The 18,663-nt window shown below is 39.6% G+C and overlaps 1 protein-coding gene across 13 annotated transcripts in view; it reads left to right on the top strand.

Annotated features, from left to right (window-relative positions):
* The first annotated feature begins 8,482 nt into the window (after nucleotides 1–8,482).
* Nucleotides 8,483–18,663, top strand: part of AGFG1 (ArfGAP with FG repeats 1) — a 91,079-nt gene continuing 80,898 nt past the window's right edge. For 12 of the 13 annotated variants that reach the window (XM_031957911.1, XM_031957910.1, XM_031957907.1 and 9 more), the window contains exon 1: nucleotides 10,726–10,957. In XM_031957911.1, the coding sequence (XP_031813771.1) occupies nucleotides 10,791–10,957 (167 nt within the window). In that variant the 5' untranslated portion in view covers nucleotides 10,726–10,790. Of the gene's footprint in view, nucleotides 8,664–8,771; nucleotides 9,026–10,725; nucleotides 10,958–18,663 lie in introns of those variants that run through there. The other variant, XM_031957908.1, reaches the window with a different exon arrangement.

Genomic DNA, 18,663 nt, shown 5'->3' with positions numbered 1-18,663 from the left:
TTCCACCTCAAATGTCAACTTGTGGGAGAAGGGCTGTGCTTCTGTGGGAGGATGACAAAAGGAGCCTCAGAGGGGAATTGTACAGGAAAGTGAAGTCCTGAATTAGAAAAATGGCCTTAAGGGCACTGATAGCTATAAACAATGAGATTGAGCATTCTTTAAGATTTTTCTCTTTGTATATGGAATAGAATTTATTGATTTTTTTAAAGAAAATTAAAATGGATTTTATTTTGTTTTTATATCATGTTTTTATATCTGTTTTTATATCAGGGATATACCCTGTCCCAAAGGATGATTTCTTAAAATGACAATTTCAAAAGATTTATCAAAACTAATAAATAAATGCATTAAAAATCTGATGTTATTTGCAATGTTCCAAGCTCACAGATACTGACCCCACCTCCCCTCAGTCTCTGCAAAGAAAAAAGAATTGTCTTCTCATATTTCTTCTTTGGGAATGACTTAATTTTTATAATTTTACAATATTTATCTTCAGTTGCTTTTTCTGGGTCTGCTTACTTAACTTTGCATCAATTTGTGTAAGTCTTTCCATGCTTCTCTTTGGTCTTTACATTCATCATTTTTCACTGAATTTAATGTTACATTAAATTTCACGGTCTACAATTTGTTTAGCCATTCCTCAATCATTTGACATTTACTTTGTTTTCAGTTCTTTGTCATCACAAAAAGTGCTGCTATAAATGTTTTAGTGTTTGGACCCTTTCTTTTTGAGAATTTCTGCCTTGGACTTTATGGCTTCCAGTGGGAATTCTGGATCAAAGAATATAAGCATTTTAATAAAATTATTTGCATAATTCTAAATTGCTTTCCAGAACAGTTCTACAATGTATGCTTGTCATTCCATAATCCCTCCAATAATGACTATTGCCATCTTTTTTTTTCATTTTTGAAAATTTTCCAGGTGTGAGATGAAAAGTTAAGGTAATTTTGAGGTTGTTACTTCTCCAAGATCATAGATTTTGTTATAGTCAGGATTTGAATCCAAGTTCTCAGACTTTGGATCAAATATTCTTTTTTATCATTATTTCTCAATTTAATTATTGAGATCCAGTAAAGTACCAATTAGAGATTTTATACAGAAAGTCATCTTTCTTGGATTTTTTCCCTCTTTGAAATCTATGTTCAAATGAATGTTTCAAGCACAGCAAATCCTTCCTCTTATTTTCACTATGTAGAAATCTTTAATAATGACTATGCATAAAGATTAAAACAAGAAAAGTTAATTTTGACTGCAAATACTACTTTTCAAAGATATTAAACATTCTGAAAATAATGGGAATAATGCTGGACTTGGAGTCAGGAACCTCTATGTTAAAATTCATTGATATTTACCAATTATGTCATCCATTTAACATTGCTGAGGCTCAAGGAACCTTTTCAGACTACTCTACTAAATTATAAATGACTGGGAATAGCAGATCTCCTTGACATAATTAACTGTAGCAGAAACAAGTTTGGATGCAAACAATTCTCTATGTTCCTAATAAGGAAGAGAGAGAGAGAGAGAGAGAGAGAGAGAGAGAGAGAGAGAGACAGAGAGATAACAGAGAGAGAGAGATAACAGAGATAGAGAGACAGACAGACACAGAGAAAAAAATAGAGACAGAGAAAGAGAGCAAGGGAGACAGAAAGAAACAGAGAGACTGAGAGACAGAAATAGAGACAGAGACACAATTTATATATACATATATGTAGAGAGAGAGAGAGAGACGGAAGACAGAGAAAGAGACAGAAACAGAGAGAGAAACAGAGACAGAGAAGAAAGAGACAAGGAAATAGAGGCAGAAATAGAGACTGAGAGACACAGAGAAAGACAGAGAGACAGACTGACACACAGAGACAGAGACAGAGAGAGAATATAATGGAAAAAGTGATCGATTTGGAGTTGGAGAATGTGTGGGTTTGACTCCTGACACTGTCACAATCTCTGAATGAATCATGTAGCCTCTTCAATCCTCAGTTCCCTCATGTGTAAGGCAGAAGATTTAGAGTAAATGACTTTGAAGATTCCTTCTAGCTCCAAATCTCTGCCCATAAGTCCAAACTTTAATGGTGTTTGTGCTGAGGAGACTACCTCCCTCCCCTCTGCCAATCTCCCTCCTCTCCCCGACCTCTCCACTTTATGACTTTACATTTGAAGTCCCACCAGGCTAACTAGGTCTAGATTGGGACTATCTCAGGGTTTGGTACCCTCCAGGGTGGGCTGCCAGGGAAGAACTCAAATGGTACCATCTGTCTGCTTTGCCTTTCCTGCTGTCATTTAGGGCAGAGCTACAGTCTCCATGAAGCAGGGCTGCAACAGAAAAATGTCTGGCGGGTAATTATTGCCTAAGATAGCATTGTGTGTATTGGATGATAATTTCACTTTCACCAGGAATCACTGCCTGATTGCTACATTGGACAATTGGGCCCTGGGGAATTACTTGGTACTGTATTCAGTTCACTCCTAGTTATATAACAAGTCACTACCTGGTTGACTGTGACAGGCAGGGAGGAATATAAAATGAAGGAAAGAGAATGTGTTTCCTAAAAGCGCTAGCCTAAAAAAAAAAAAAAAAAAAATCCTAATTCTCCTTTGAATAGAATAAGTACAGCAGGGGTCTATCTTGCTTTTTTAAACTCTTGCAAGCTCCCTTTGATTTTTCTTTTCTGAGAACTAGACAAGATTTTCTTCTCAACTAGCCTATATCCTTTTTAAAAAGACGAAGATTTCATTCTCTTTTCAGTAATTGGAAATAATTTGAGTTCCATTTCAAGAAACTTGAATAGGACATTTTTCTCTTTGATGCAGTTTCTTATTTACTCTGCTGTGTGCTCTCTCTATGATACCAAGGCTGTCACAGGAGGTATTTTGATTCCACAGTGTCTGCTTTCTGGCAGATGGCACCGAAATGGAAATACCCTACTGAATGAAGCTAGGAGGCCGGGTGTGGGGCTTCCTTGTTAGAATCCTTTGCTGATAACTACTGATGGAGCTTTAGAATTTTTCTCCTTTTAGCTTATATTTATTGAGCATCTTCTTTGTGCTTAATATGTGGCAGGTATTATAGAGGATACAGAAGTTTATACACAATCTTGTTTTTTAATTTAGTTAGGGAGACAATATTGACCTGTGTGAAACAAGTTGAAAAGAATTAATTGAAGTCTCTTTGTTGTGGTTTCCCTCTGAACTCCGGAAGTGTCTCTCCAGTCCACTGATAACTCAAGTCTCAATTCAATCCACTGGATTTTAAAGGACCAGCTAAAATTTTTGTTGAGCACCTATTCTGTGCCTAGCTCTGTGTTAGGAGCTGAGGAGGATAGAGACATTTACATGGATCCTCATTTTAAATTTTTGCAGGGGATGTTGAATTAACATACATGAAAACTGACATACATGAAACAATATGAAAAACATTAGTTCAACCATTCAGTTAGATAGGAAGCAAGTTTTCAGTTGATCCACAGCAGTGGAAGAGGATTCTTATTTTTCATATCTAGCATCAATTAGAGGAAAGTGGCTAATATACTACTTATGGTATCATCATCTAGAATAAGAGATCTTAACTTGGGGTCTGTAAACTCAATGTCTTCAATTTCTTCTTAATTTTATGTATTTAAAAATTTCACTGTGAACATGGGTCCATAGGTTTTATCAGAATGACCAGAAGGTATTCTGAGATTAAAAAAAAAAAAGATTAAAAATCCCTACTCTCAAATATATGTTTCTTGAAGTATACAGTCACTATTGTGTGCCACATACATCTTCTGAGTGAACAGCTTCTTAAAGTCTGCAGTAACCACACTTTTGTTTCCAGGAAGTATGCAATGACTTTCTTCATTGTCCTTTTCTCCCCAACTTGTCTTTTTTTTTTTTTTTTTTTTTTTTGTCTCACTGCTTCTTGTAAATTAAAAAAAACAAAAAACAAAAACATCCTGGAAACAAAGTTAAAAATAATCAGATGAGAATGAAACTATTAAAAGAGTAAAAAAAAAAAAAAAATAAGTCATCAATGTATTTTTTTTTTTTTTTGCAAAAACTTTATATGTTAAGCCTTGAGATATTATTCACTATGTGAAATTTGCTATAGAGTTTAGAAATGAGCAGCTTGGACAAATTAATGATGCTAATATTGCTTTTTTTTTTTTTTTTTTTTTTGCATTACCTGAGCTGTTCATAAAAATTAACATTGGTTTGTTGGTCAAGAGTCTAAAGAAGTCATGCTGTGGTTGGGAAAGAATATTAATAAAAAGGGAAAATGCAGCCCACAGCCTTATTACTCTCATTTCATAGGTTGCTGGTGTTTATTGCCAACAGATGTATCATTATTATTATTATTATCAATCTAACTGAAGCTAACTTTAGACATTATGAAGTCTGAAGTGAAGATTTGATTAGAAGGTTACTGAAAGTGGAATACTTCTGTCCTCCAAAGCCCCAACTTCTGACTGCGATGGAGTCCAGGTATTGAGGAAAATTATATTTGATGCAAGGAAAGAGATAAGAAAAAGATGTAGAGAAAGAGAGGTTTGTTATGAATTGAGAAAAGAAGGAAGTTTCAATCTTAGGTCAGAAGAAGGACCATTCATCTCCCCTCAATTTCAAACATGCAAGCTCATCAGTGGGAGTGATTCAGCTCACCAGCACATATGACACCCCCATTTCCCCTTTTCCCTTCACCTTAAGGAGTACTTTTCTTGAATTATGGCCCAAATAAATGAATGTTTGGTCTTTTCTTTGATAATGAGCTTCTATGAATTAGGATCAGTTTAGTTAAGAGTCTGAGGCTGGATCCTTAGCAAACATTGAAATTATTTGTAAAGTATTTGGGACAATGCCTGGCACACAGCAGTTACTTAATAAATACTTGTTTCCTTCTTTCCAATTTAGTAAATGCTTACAGAGAGCTTGATGGGTGGAACCTGCTAGTTTTTTTGCTCCACTGGCTTATACTTAAAGAATTCAGGGTTCCCTTCATGACGTGATTTAGCATCCAAGGAAGACTTTAGAAAAAGTCCTCATTACTCCTTCCATTCCATGTTGGAAGAAAGGACTGGTGACTACCTAACAGCATAACCTCAGATGCTATTCTTACTCTCTTTGTTATATTTCCTTTCCCTGAAGTGAAATAACTTGCACTGAAAGCATGACAGGAGAATTGTTCCTTTCAGTCAATGTGGGTGGGGTTAGCCTGGGATGAGCTGGCAACCAGTTTCCTAGGGCCTCAGCAAAGATCAGTCTGTATCATTCTGCAATAAGGCGGACCCTTATCAAGGAAGTGAAAACTTAGGAGACTTATTTAAATTTGTAGAGATCTTAGACCTTTGCCATTAGAGGTCTGATTTCAAAGTCTGCCGGTTTCCTCACAAGCTGTTATTTTCAGCCATGCTTGTATGTGTTTAACAAAGGAACTGATCAGCTGGGAAACAAACAGATTTTAAAGTTAAGCACCCAGGTTAATTAACATCCAACCCTGTGTCATTGAGGAAAAGTACTATCCCTCCTAATCAACTCCAACTACAATTTCTTAGGTTCTTTGTACTTCTAACATGTTCTCTTCTCATGGAAATCAGTTACAGAACACAAAGTTGGAAGAGTCTTTAAATTTTTAATTTGAACATTTAAATGAAAAAAGGATCTTCTCTATAGCAGTCCTGGCAAGAACTCATCCAGGTTTTGCTTGACTTTCTCATGTGAGATGGAACTTGAAACAGTCAGTTCCATTTTTTTTGGATTGCTCTAATCGGTAGGAAGTCTTTTCTTTCATCAATCCTAAATCTGCCCCTTTGCAGTTTCTACCCAATGTTCCCAGGTCTTTCCTCTGGGGTCAAAAAAAAAAAAAAAAAAAAATTACCCACTCCTCCCCTCATGAAACAGCCTTTCAAATACACAAATCACAAATCTAGTGCTATAAGGGACCTCAGAGGTCTTTTGATCTGATCTCTTCATTTTATAGATGAGATCCTTGGGTCCAACAGAAGCTGAGTGTCTTTAAAGACAGCCATTAGTCTTTCCTATGTTCCTTTTTTCTAAATTTTTTCAGTTCTTCAAATTATCTTCAAGTGACATGGACTGAAGCCCCTTTACCATACTGGTTATTTTTCGATTGCTAGTGGTTTATCTGTGTCTTTCTAAAATGTGGTATCCAGAACCAAACACAATAATCCAGGTATATTCTGAACAAGGTAGAATATAGTAGGACTCTTGCATTTGAATTGCTGGATGCTATGTTGTTCTTAATTCAACCTAAGTTTGCATTAGTTTTCTGGGTTTCTGCATTAGGCTGTTCACTTATGGTAAAATTTCCTTCAGCCATCTAGAATCCCAGATGTTCTGCTGTTGAGCCAGGCTTCTCTTTTCCTATAGTTGTGAAACTGAGCTTTAGAATCTATAAGTGACTTTATACTTATCTTTATTAAATTTCTCCTATTAGATTCAGCACAATGATCTTTCCATCCAATAATAGCTAGCATTTATATCACAGTTTTAGATTTACAAAGTGCTTTACAAATATTAACTTATTTGATCCTCACACCACTCTGAGCGAGGTACTATTATTATATTCATTTTACAGATGAGGAAACCAAGGCAGAGGTGAAGTGATTTGCTCAGAGACATATAGGTAATGTGTATGAGGGAAGATTAAAATTTAGTTCTTTTTGAATCAAGAGCAGTTTTTTATCTACTGCACCACCTACCTAGCTGCCTCCCATTAAAGATCTTTGTGAATCCTAAATCTATCAACTGATGTGCTAGCTATGTCTCGCAAACTCCGTGTCATTGGAAAACCTGATAAGTCTGCCAAGTCACTGACAAAAACCAACCCTGGGAAGCCCTACAGGAAATCTCCTTCCAAGGTATTATGGAACCACTGATTAGTCAGTTGTGAACAAACCTGACTGCACTATTGTCTACTCTACATCTCTTCTTTCTCACAGTAGGGACATGAGAAAATTTGTTAAATAATCTGCCAAAATGTAGCTTGCTGCTCTCTCCTGCATTCCCCTCACCTACCAATTGAGTTATCCTGTCAAAAGAAAAGAAAAAAGCAGACAAGGCTAGGCTGGCATGCATCCACTCCATATGTGAAGCTGATAGAGTATTCTCTTTGGGGTTAATGAAGTAGACATTTGTCTTGAAATCAGTGAGTCACAAGCATTGATTAAGCACTTACTATGTGCCAGGCTCTGGGATAAGTACAGGGGATGCAAAGAAAGAGAAAAATAAAGTTTTAGTTCTCACATTATAATGGGAGTGACAACACATAAATAAACATGCAAGATATAAACAGGGTAAATGGAAGCTAATCTTAGAGTAGGGGAAGGAGAAATTCAGATACACTGGGAAGGGTCTCATGGAGAAAATGGGATTTGAAGTAAATTGTGAAGGAAGCCTCTCAGGGAGGCTGAGATGAGGGTGAGGAGGGAAGAGCATTTCAGCCATGGGAGCCACTACAGTGCAAAGATATGAAGTCAGGAGTGTCCTAGGGATCATGCAGGCACCTGGATGGTACCAAAACACTTCCCTTTCCCCCTCTTTGCCAGAAAAACAAACAAAATCCCCCAAACACATGCTGTTTGCATAAATAGCTGTTTCCAGCTGATGCAAGCCTAGAGCTTGTCTTAAAGATTTACCACATTCTATGTAGTATCATGATCATTGTGAAGACATCCTCTCTCCTCCTTCAGGGTAAGCTCTTTGAAGGCAGTCACTTTGCCTCTCTGGTGTTTTGCACATAGAAGACATTTAGAAAAGTTTGTTGTATTGGGATATATATATATATATATATATATATATATATATATTTGGCTGATCTAGGATTGGAGATATCTGTGTGGCAGTTACCTGAATAACTGAGTAAGCTCCATGAGGAGTTAAACCCCAAGTAAACAAAAATTCTTCATCTCAACCTATTACAAATTTCTTTCTGACTCTGTCTCTGTCTCTCCATGCCTTCCTCTTTCCCTTCCCCCTTCCTTCTCTCTCCATCCTCCTCCTTCTTTCTCTCTCTCTCTTTCTCTCCTTCCTTCCCTCCCTTCTCTCTTTCCCCGTCCTTTCCTCTCTCCCTCTCTCCTTACCTTCCCCCTCCTGTCTGTCTGTCTCTCTCCCTCTCTCCCCTCTCCTTCCCTCCCTTCTTATCTCCCCCTTCTTTCCTCTCTCCCTCCCTCTCTCCCTCCTTACCTCTCTTTCTCCCTGTCTCCATCTCTCTGTCTCTGTCTCTATCTAACTTAACTAAAAGTAGCATGTTGATCACAAGATGTAGTAAGACATTTATTCAATCATTTCCACTGGGAGCCTGAGGCTTTAACTTTAGAGAACATTTATTAGGCACTTTTTTGTATGCAGAGCATTGTCTTGTGCTGAGTTGATGGAAAAGCCCACTATGATTAAATAAGGCCCAGCCCCAGTTGTCATGGAGCTCCCAGTCTACAACTGGAGTACAAGATGAGAGCTATCTTTTAGCATTTGGAGGACTTGCTAGTGGAAGAAAAGCCCTTTTGCTTTGGTTGGCCCCAGGGGACAGAGATTGGAGCAATTTGATGGGGGGAGGGGGAGAGATTGAGAAGGGAGGTAATTGCTGAAAGTCAAACTTTAGTTTAATAAAGGAAATAATATCTTAACATTTACAGTTGCAGAAAAATGGAAAAGACTGCTTTGGGAGGTAATGAGTTTCTGATTCCTGGATGTATATGAGGAAAGGTTGGGTGTGAATTTTGTCAAGTAAATTGGAGAGGGGTTTCCTATTTAGAAATTCCTATTCTTTATTCAGGTTGGATGAGACAGCTGACCTCAGGTTCCTTTGAAATCTGAAATGCTATGACAGATGGCAAGTGCATAAAGAGGTGCAAACCGGATGCTTTGTGAGGTCTATCTGATTGATGGAGGACCAAGAAAGACTTCCAGGAAGATATTGCATTTGAGTCTGGCCTTAAAGGACCTGTAGGGTTACAACAGGTGGAGAATGTGCAAAATCATAAGGCACAGCATGACAAAAGGCATGAAAGAAGGAAATCATAGGCTAAGGTAAAACTGGAAAGATAAAGTGGTTCCAATTTGTCAGGGGCCTCGATTGCCAGGTTGAGTTTAAACCATATGGTTTAACCCAGGAGCCAATAGTAGGCCAATGAGACATCAGATCTATGTTAGCAAAAGGGAGATTAATTTGACAGTAATTAAAAACCAGAGTAGTAGATGAGGAACATATGAAAAGGGGAAGAGAAGCAGCATTTAAATGGATTGCCAGGCACTGTGCTAAGAACTTAGACAAGAAGTCAGGAAGATCAGGTAAGAGGCAGTGGCAGAGTTTTAGGTGCGTGGTACTGAGGGTGGCCTGTGGGAATGAAATGGAGGGGACAAGCGGGAGAGAGATTACAGAGGTAAAAATGATAGGAGTTCTCATTGGTTAGGGTGAGTTTGTGGAAATCAAAGGTAACATAGATGACCGGTATACGCCACCATGTTTATAACCAAAAGATTTTGAGCAGGAAGAAAGAAAGATGATGGAAGTAAGGAGGGAGGTAGAGGGGGAGTGAGGAAGGAAAGATGGGAAGGAAGGAAGGGAGATACAGAAAGAGGAAGGGAGAAAAAAAGGGAGTAAGAAAGGGAAGGAGGGAAGGAAAAAAGGAAAGGAGAGAGAAGTAGAGGAGGAAAAGAGGAGAAAGGAGGGAAAGGAGGAAAGAAGAAAAAAGGGAGGAAGTGAAGGAGGAGAAAAGGGAGGGAAAGAGAGGGAAAAAGGAAGGAAGGGAGGGAAGGAAAGGAGGGAGAAAAAAGGGAGAGGGAGTAAAGAAGGAAAGAAGGGAGGGAGGGTTAGGAGGCAATTATGAGCCATCAAGCTCAAAATCAATTAATTAACCGAGCTATTAAGCTCAAAATCAATCAATTGATTAATTACCTAAGCTTGAAATAAGTTATTGAGATTTTCCTATGGGCCGGGAGGTAGCTGCTCGCTGGATAAAGCCTAGGGCCTGGAGTCAGGGAGACCCGACTGCAAATGCGACCTTAGACACTCACTAGCTGTGTGACCTGGGCAAGTCACTTCACCTTGCTTGCCTCAGTTTCCCCATCTGTCAAATGAGCCGGAGGAGGAAGTGGCAGGATCTCTGCCAAGGGAAACCCCCCCCGCCCCGCCCCCCCCCTCCCCCCCGTGGGTCTGGGGGAGATGGACATTCCCGAACCGCGGCAGGGCAGACGCTGGGCACGCCCCGCCCCCCGGACCGGCTCCTGCGGCGTCTCCCCGCCCCGTGCGCTCCAAGCCGCCCCAGGCTGGACGTTGTGGGAAGCATTCTCAGAGGAAGGGAGCCCAAGCTTGGGCACGCCCCCTGCTCGGTGCGCGCACGTTGCCTGCAGTGACTCCTCCCGTCCAGGCGAGGGCGCAGGCTCACGCTTGGCCTGCGGCCGCCCCGGGGCGGGCCTCCTCTTGGCCGTTCCCCTTCCTTGTCTTTTCCCCTCAGGAGAAGTCGGGAAGGTGGTGGCGGCGGCGGCTGTGGTGCCTGTGGCGGCGGCTGCGGGGACCGAGGCAGAGCAGAGGCAGAGCAGAGGCGAAGGCGGCGGCGGCGGCGGCGGCGCTCGTTGCGGGCCGGCCGGTCTGGGTCGCCTAGCGAGGCCGCGCTCGGAGGCTGCAGCGGGGCGGCCCTAGGGCTGCGGCCGGGCCGAGCCGGGTGCCTGAACGCGGCGGCGGCGGCGGCTGACGGGCGGCCGAGCGAGCGAGCGGGCGGGCGGGCGGTGCGCGGTGCGGGGTCCGGGCGCTGCGCCGCCCGGCTCCCTGCCCTCCCTCCCTCCCTCCGCGGCCATGGCGGCCAGCGCGAAGCGGAAGCAGGAGGAGAAGCACCTGAAGATGCTGCGGGAAATGACCGGCCTCGCGCACAACCGCAAGTGCTTCGACTGCGACCAGCGGGGCCCCACCTACGTGAACATGACCGTGGGCTCCTTCGTGTGCACGTCCTGCTCCGGCAGCCTGTGAGTGCCGGCGGGCCGGGGGGCGCGGGCCGGGGCGGGGGAGGGGAGAGGCACCTGCCGCCGCGGGGGGCGGCGCGGCGCGGCGGGGGAGCGCTTGCCCCTGCTCTGCCGCCGCAGACGCCCCCGGGCGAAAGTTTGCGCGGCCAGCTTTGTGAGCTCGCGGGGCGGCCGGCCGGGCGTTGGGCTCCCGGGGCGGGGGGGGGGGGGGGGGGGGGGGGGGGGGGGGGCGGGGGGGGGGGGGGGGGGGGGGGGGGGGGGGGGGGGGGGGGGGGGGGGGGGGGGGGGGGGGGGGGGGGGGGGGGGGGGGGGGGCGTGGGGGAAACTCGTGGGAGACCGGGCGGCGGCCAGGGCGGGAGACCCGCTTTCCGTTGGGGAACTGGCAGAAATGTTTAGGCAGGGCTCCCGAAGCCGGGGTCCGTATCGGAAACGAGACTCCTCGGGCGAATGGTCGCCAGGGACATGATCTCTTAAAAACCCTGGGTTTGGCGAGATAAACATGGAGGCAAAAGATGCAATTCATGCACGGAATGACCGATTTAGGGAAGGCTTGGTTAGAAACGCGGGGTCTCCCGCACCCCCGCCACCCCATCCTTGGTCTCGAATCAGCCAAACAACTTAGATGAAATAAAAAAAAGTCTCTAGTCTTGCCTTTGGGGAGGTTTGAGGGGGGTTCATGATACTTTTGGTCCTATATGACAAATATGACAATTAGAACAGGATCTTGAATGATCAATGATCATTGAAATGGACCTCATCATCTGCTTCTAACCCCTCTTCTGTGACCTAAACTGGAAGTCCGAGAGAGGTTAGGACTTGCCCCGAGGTGATAGAGCAGTCATTTTAAAGTCGTCGAGTCCCAGCTTTTAAATTTATTTGGCCACATACAAAATCTTCCAAGTAAATATCAAACTCTTAGAATGTATTTAAAGCGACTGACTGAATTTGCCTTTTTTTGTTGTTTATATAATAAACCTTTTAAAAACAAATATAGCAGAAAAAAATACATTTGGATCTTGTTACAATGAATAGAAATAATAGAAATCTTAAATATTCTCAAACTTCCCAGATTCCAGTTATAACAGAATATAGAATAGAAATAATAGAAATCTTAAATATTTTTTCTCAAACTTCCCAGATTCCAGTTATAATAGAATATAGAATAGAAATAATAGAAATCTTAAATATTCTCAAACTTCCCAGATTCCAGTTATAATAGAATATAGAATAGAAATAATAGAAATCTTAAATATTTTTTCTCAAACTTCCCAGATTCCAGTTATAATAGAATATAGAATAGAAATAATAGAAATCTTAAATATTCTCAAACTTCCCAGATTCCAGTTAGAATATAGAAGAGAATATTTATCTTAAATATTCTCAAACTTCCCAAATTCCAGTTATAATATAGAATAGAAATAATAGAAATCTTAAATATTCTCAAACTTCCCAGATTCCAATTATAATAGAATGTAGAATAGAAATAATAGAAATCTTAAATATTCTCAAACTTCCCAGATTCCAGTTATAATAGAATGTAGAATAGAAATAATAGAAATCTTAAATATTCTCAAACTTCCCAGATTCCAGTTATAATAGAATATAGAATAGAAATAATAGAAATCTTAAATATTCTCAAACTTCCCAGATTCCAGTTATAATAGAATGTAGAATAGAAATAATAGAAATCTTAAATATTCTCAAGCTTCCCAGATTCCAGTTATAATAGAATGTAGAATAGAAATAATAGAAATCTTAAATATTCTCAAACTTCCCAGATTCCAGTTAGAATATAGAAGAGAATATTTATCTTAAATATTCTCAAACTTCCCAAATTCCAGTTATAATGTAGAATAGAAATAATAGAAATCTTAAATATTCTCAAACTTACCAGATTCCAGTTATTTCAAGAAAATACACAAATAAGGAGATTGCAGTACAATGAAAGAATTTAGTTATTACCTCCTCATGTTTGACTCTTAAATGGACTCAGGAACTTCAATTTAACGGTGTCATCCTTAGGTACTTGTATGAAATAATTGCAAAAAGGTAGTCCTCGAGGGTAGTTTTATTATTGAAAAGAAAATGGGAATTTCAACATAATTTGAAATATTTAATATAGTTTTAATGAATGCTGTAATAAATTATGCCATTGAGAATAACGGCTTTCTGGAGTCAATTTCTGATCCTTAGGATAACTATAATTAATTCTTGCAGAATTGAAGAAGCTTTTTTTTTTTTTTTGTACAGTATAACATTAACATTTAAAGTAAACTGAGCAAATTAGTTCGTTATTGATATGCTTAGAACAGGCTCCTTTTTGTAAAATGATCAGAGGTAAGTTTTTGCAAAGATATCTTATGGCTTTGCTTCTATATGGAAAACTGAATTCATAAGTAGCATAGATTTTGAACTGGAAAGGACCTTAGAGTCTGTCTTTGTCCACTTAACTCATTTTACAGGTAAAGAAATAGAACCTGAGAGCTGTTAAGTGACTTGACACACTTAATAAGTGCTTCAGGAAGGCATTGCACACAGTTCTTGATTTCAAATCCATTTTCCTCCTACCTACCCTTGCCAAAAGATTTATCTGTTTGCCTCAGTTTCTTCACATCTGTAAAATGAAGGTAATAATGCACCCATCTTCCAGGTTGGTCTGAGGATAAAAATGTGATAATTATAAAGCACTTTGCAAACCATAAGTCATTAAGCATTACAAATGCTTCTTATTATTAGATATCTAAAATAGGTTTAAGGGACATGCTAGCCAACTAGAGAGGGAGGTTTATATTTAGATATGTCTTTTTTTGCCTGAAGTTCAGATGGAGCTGATTTGTTGAATAAATGTAAGAATTTTAAGCATCTAGCTTTGACTGTACAACTGGAGCTAGAGAGGCATTCTCTTGTTGAGGCATTTCAGTGGTGACCAACTCTTCAAGTCTTTGTTTGGAGTTTTCTTGGAAGAGATTTTTTATTTTTGCTGAGGAATTGGGGTTAAATGACTTGCCCAGGGTCACACAGCTAGGACTGGTTAAGTGTCTGAGATAAGATTTGAACTCAGATGCTTCTGACTTCAGGACTGGTGCTCTATCCACTGCGCCACCTAGCTGCCCCAAGCATCTAGTTTTAATGTTTATCTCACCATGTTTATAAAACCTTAAAACATGCAGCAGAAATTACTTTTTCTACTTAGAGATATGTGCTACAAATTGTAGTTCAAAAATTTTAACTTTAATATCTCTTGCAAGTTAAAAAAAATCAGTAATATGGCACAGTTTCTGCTAATGTAAGAACACACGAACTAGTGTGAACTAGAAATTTCCAGAGGAAATAAGCTAATGTAACTTTTCAAATATAGGTTTTTTTTTTCCCCCTGTAGGTCAACTTCCAAAACCCATTATTTTTTCTGCTACTTAAAATGTAGTAGTGTTTAGTGTGGGAATTTTCAATTGAAACTGTTTTAAATACTGGTATTACTCCCATCTTCTTCCTTTGTACTACTCCTTTACTGAGCAGAGCTAGAGAAAGTAATGAAACTTTTCTGACTGGGTCTACTACAGATTTTTGTTAACTAAGCTCAACTGGCTTCTCACTGATATTGAGCAAGTCCTTTATTCTCAGATCATTTCTGTATCCCATTGACCAAGGTAGCTTGTAAAACTTTTCTCTTCCAGATCTCCCATACCTCCTCACCTCACTCTTCCCACTGATAACCTAGCCTTATACTATACTTTACACATATGAAAATAAAAAGCACATTCTCAGTGAACAAACACTTCTTGCTAAGTCTCAACATTTATCTCCATTTGCTACCACCTTCTTTAGAAAACTATCTTTCTTGTCATTCCCAATGTCTCTATTTATAGATTAACAATAGTGAATACTTTTTCTCTATTTTAACACATTACTTTATAAATCATGTTGGGAGCGAAAAAGCAAAGCAAAAGGGAAAAACTATGGGAGAGAAAAAAAAAAACAAAAGAGGAGTGAACATGGCATGTGCTGATTTATATTCAGTAAATCTTCAGTCTCCTTAGTTCTTTTTTTGGATGCAGTTGACATTTTCTGTCGACTGTATTGGGATTGCTTTGGATCACTGAACCACTGAGAAGAACCAAGTCTTTTATAGTTGATCATCACACATTCTTGCTGTTAATGTATTCCTGGTTCTACTTGTTTCCCTCAACATCAGTTCATGTAAATCTTTCCAGGCCTTTCAAAAATCAGCTTGTTCATTTTTTTTTTTTTCTTTTTCTTAGAACAATAACATTCTGTTACCTTCATATACCACAACTTGTTCAGCCTTTTCCCAGCTGATGGGCATTTATTCATTTTCCAGTTCTTTGTTACCACAGAAAGATCCACTATAAACATTTTTGTACATGTGGGTCCTTTTCTCAGCATTATGATTTCCTTGGAATACAGACCCAATAATGGCACTGCTGGGTCAAGGGGTATGCACAGTTTGATAGCCCTTTGGACGTAGTTCTAGATTGTTCTTCAAAATGTTTGAATCACTTCACACAATGCATTAGTGTCTCAGTTTTCTCACATCCCCTCCAACATTTATCATTCTTTTCCTGTCAATTTAGCCAATTTGAGAAGTGTGAGGTGTTATCTTAGAGTTTTAATTTGCATTAATCAAATCTATAGTGATGTAGAATTTTTTTCAATATTGAATAATTTTGAATCTTTTTTACTGGTTTCTTTTGTTGCTTATGAACATGCCCATGCTTCCTCCATTCTTCTTTTTTTTTTGCAAGGCACTCAGTTAAGTGACTTTTCCAGGGTCACACAGCTAGTAAGTGCTAAGTATCTGAGATTGGATTTGAATTCAGGTCCTCCTGACTATCTGCTGAGCCTCCTAACTGCCCTAACCTCATTTATTAAAAAACTCACTAGATCTTCTCATCCTTTCTGATTATTATTTTATGTATCTTCTCTTCTTCAGGCTAAGTTCCTTGATAAAGCTATGTATGCTGAATGCCTCCCTTTTTCATCTTATTCTCTTCTAAACTTTCTTCAAGCTGGCTTCAGACATAATCATTTTCTGAAGCTATTTTCTTCAACATTATTGATTGCCAAATCTAATTGTCTTTTCTCAATTCCTGTTCTTAACTTCTGTAGCATTTAATACTCTTGATCACTTCCTTTTAGTTCTGTCTTGATTGTCCAATTGCATCCCTGACTGCTCCTTTTGAGCCTCTTCCTTGTATCTGACATATACTCCCTTTCTCTGACTTGAGTCCTCTTCCTTTTTCCCTGTATACTATCTCATCAGTGCCTGTTTATGTTAATGATTCCTAGATGTATATATTCTGCTTTAGTCTCTCCTCATCTTCAATTGAATCGCATTATCAGTTGCGGTCATGTTTTAATTTGGATGTCCCTTATGTACCTCAAACTCAACATGTCAAAAAAGAGGATTCTTTTGCCATTATTAATGGTGTCACCATCCTTTCAGTTACCCAGATTCACAACCTTTGCTTTAACTCTTACTCCTCATTCCATCTCACAATCATTTCTCTCTTTATAATATCTCCTACATCTTTTCTCCTCTTCTGTTCATACATCTACCACATTCCTCTTTTGCTATAAAAACCTCTTGATTCGTCTTTGAGTTTCAAGCCTCTTCCCACTCAGTTTATCTTTTACAGTTACAAAAGTAGTTTTTTAAAATCACCAATGTTACCCCCTTACTCAATAAAAGATTAGTGGTGGTCCCTAGGATTGAATAGCATCCTTTGTCATACAAAGTTTGTTATAACCTAGCCCCTTCCTACCTTTCCAGTTTTCCCATTGCCTGTTCTTCACATTTTATCACAGTCCAATTAGACTGGCCTATTTCCTATTCCTTGCACATGAAATGTCCTCTGCATTCTCCAAACCTTTGACTTGCTATCTCCCATGCTTGGAATACATTCTTGTTAGGTCTCACTCTTGGAATCCCTGGTTCTTTTCAGGATTTAGCTCACACTGCCTTGTACAGGAAACCTCTCCTGATCCCTGCCTTCCCCTCCACCTCCTCTTGCCTTTTCTGGGGTTCATTCCATCTATTAAAGATTTTGCAGGTATTCATATAGTTTCCTCATTATATATATATAGTTTCCTCATTAGAATTAAGCTTCTTAGGGCAGAGACTTGTTTCTGTCGCCAGCAATTTACATAGTATCTAACATGTAGTTATTAAGTGCTTGATAAATGGTTATCATTTGAAGAATTTACTGAGAAAAGCTAAATTGTTTGGGGGGACTCTTAGGAAAAAAATATCAGTTTATGGTTTGTAGTAATAGGAAGAAATAGAAAGATCCCTTGGTACATTTTAGTAGAAAATGATTTGGGTTTAGGACTGGTAGTTGGGGAATTACCTGTGAACACATGGGCAATTCACTCAACCTCTTAATGCTCCGGTTAGATGAGATAAAAAGTAACATGTACCCACTTACTCGCCCGCTCCTCCCCCCCCCCCCCCCATGTAAATGGTTACAAATTGAATAAAAAATGAATCAAGAAAAAATTTGTGTCAAGCACTGGGGATACAAATTTTAAGACAAAAGAATTATGTTTTTAGGGAGACCAAGGCCAGGGGGGAGGGGGAGATACTTATCATTGAAGTTTGTTTTAAGAGGAAGGGATTAAAATTTTATTTTTAGATATATGATTCATTTTTTAATTTTTATAACTTTTTATTGACAGATAGATATGATTCATTGATAGTAACAGTGTGACCTTGTTAGGTAAGTCAGTCAGCTTTTAAGAATAGAGTGTTGGGCCTGGAATCAGGAAGACCCGAGTTCAAATTCGACCTAAAATACTTAGTAACTTTATGAACCTAGACAAGTCACTTTATTTCTGCCTCAATTTTCTCTTTTGCAAAACAGAGATAACACCCCTACCTCTCAGGCATGTTGCATTATTGCTTATTCCTTTCCCTTCTCAGTGCTCTAGGTCAGAACCTCAGATTGTTCCCACTCATGACCCCTTTTTGCTTGAGAAATCGTCTGGAGTCTAAGGCCAGGTATTGCTGGCAGTTTGTGCATATGCAGTGCAACTTGTGTTGGGAACCCAGGCTGCAGCGAAGTTACACAATGCAACATGGGCAAGCGCTGCCGAAAAGGCCTTGAATTCATTACCCATTTGATTTTGAATTAATTTTTGGTCATTGGACTCAGAAGGCTAAAAAAGCATTTTTTGGTAACCCCCACATTCAGTTATGTGACCCCCATAAGATTGTGACTTATGTTTTAAAAAGCTTTGTTTTAGGCAATCTCTGTAAGTTGCATACAGGGTGCTGTGCGTGCATTGATAGAAAGTGTTGGTTTCATCATTCAAATTGACTGAATGAGAGAGACTATAAGCTCTCACTGGGTGTATTGCTTATTTAAATAAGAAAAAAACTTATTTGATATAGCAAAATGTCACCCCAAAGTCTGCTTTTTCCCATCTGCTTCCTTATAAATGTTAAGATCATTCCAGATTCCTTGAAAGTTATAAAAGTAGAAATAACCTTATTCTACAATCCTTTGATGATAAAGGGGGAAGCCGTTTATTTGCCAAAGGTGTTTTGCTACAGTGATGCAGACTTTAAGGTGAGGGATTTCCTATGGATAGTGAGGTCCTCCAGAAGTTTTATATGCTGATATTGCTGATTATATCAACTTGGAAAATATCTGTAACATCATATTGATAATTTCTTATGGACAATAATA

The sequence above is a fragment of the Sarcophilus harrisii genome, chromosome 3 (assembly GCF_902635505.1).
Source record: "Sarcophilus harrisii chromosome 3, mSarHar1.11, whole genome shotgun sequence".
In the NCBI taxonomy this organism is placed as follows: domain Eukaryota; kingdom Metazoa; phylum Chordata; class Mammalia; order Dasyuromorphia; family Dasyuridae; genus Sarcophilus; species Sarcophilus harrisii.
This window is presented reverse-complemented; position numbering and strand designations above follow the sequence as displayed.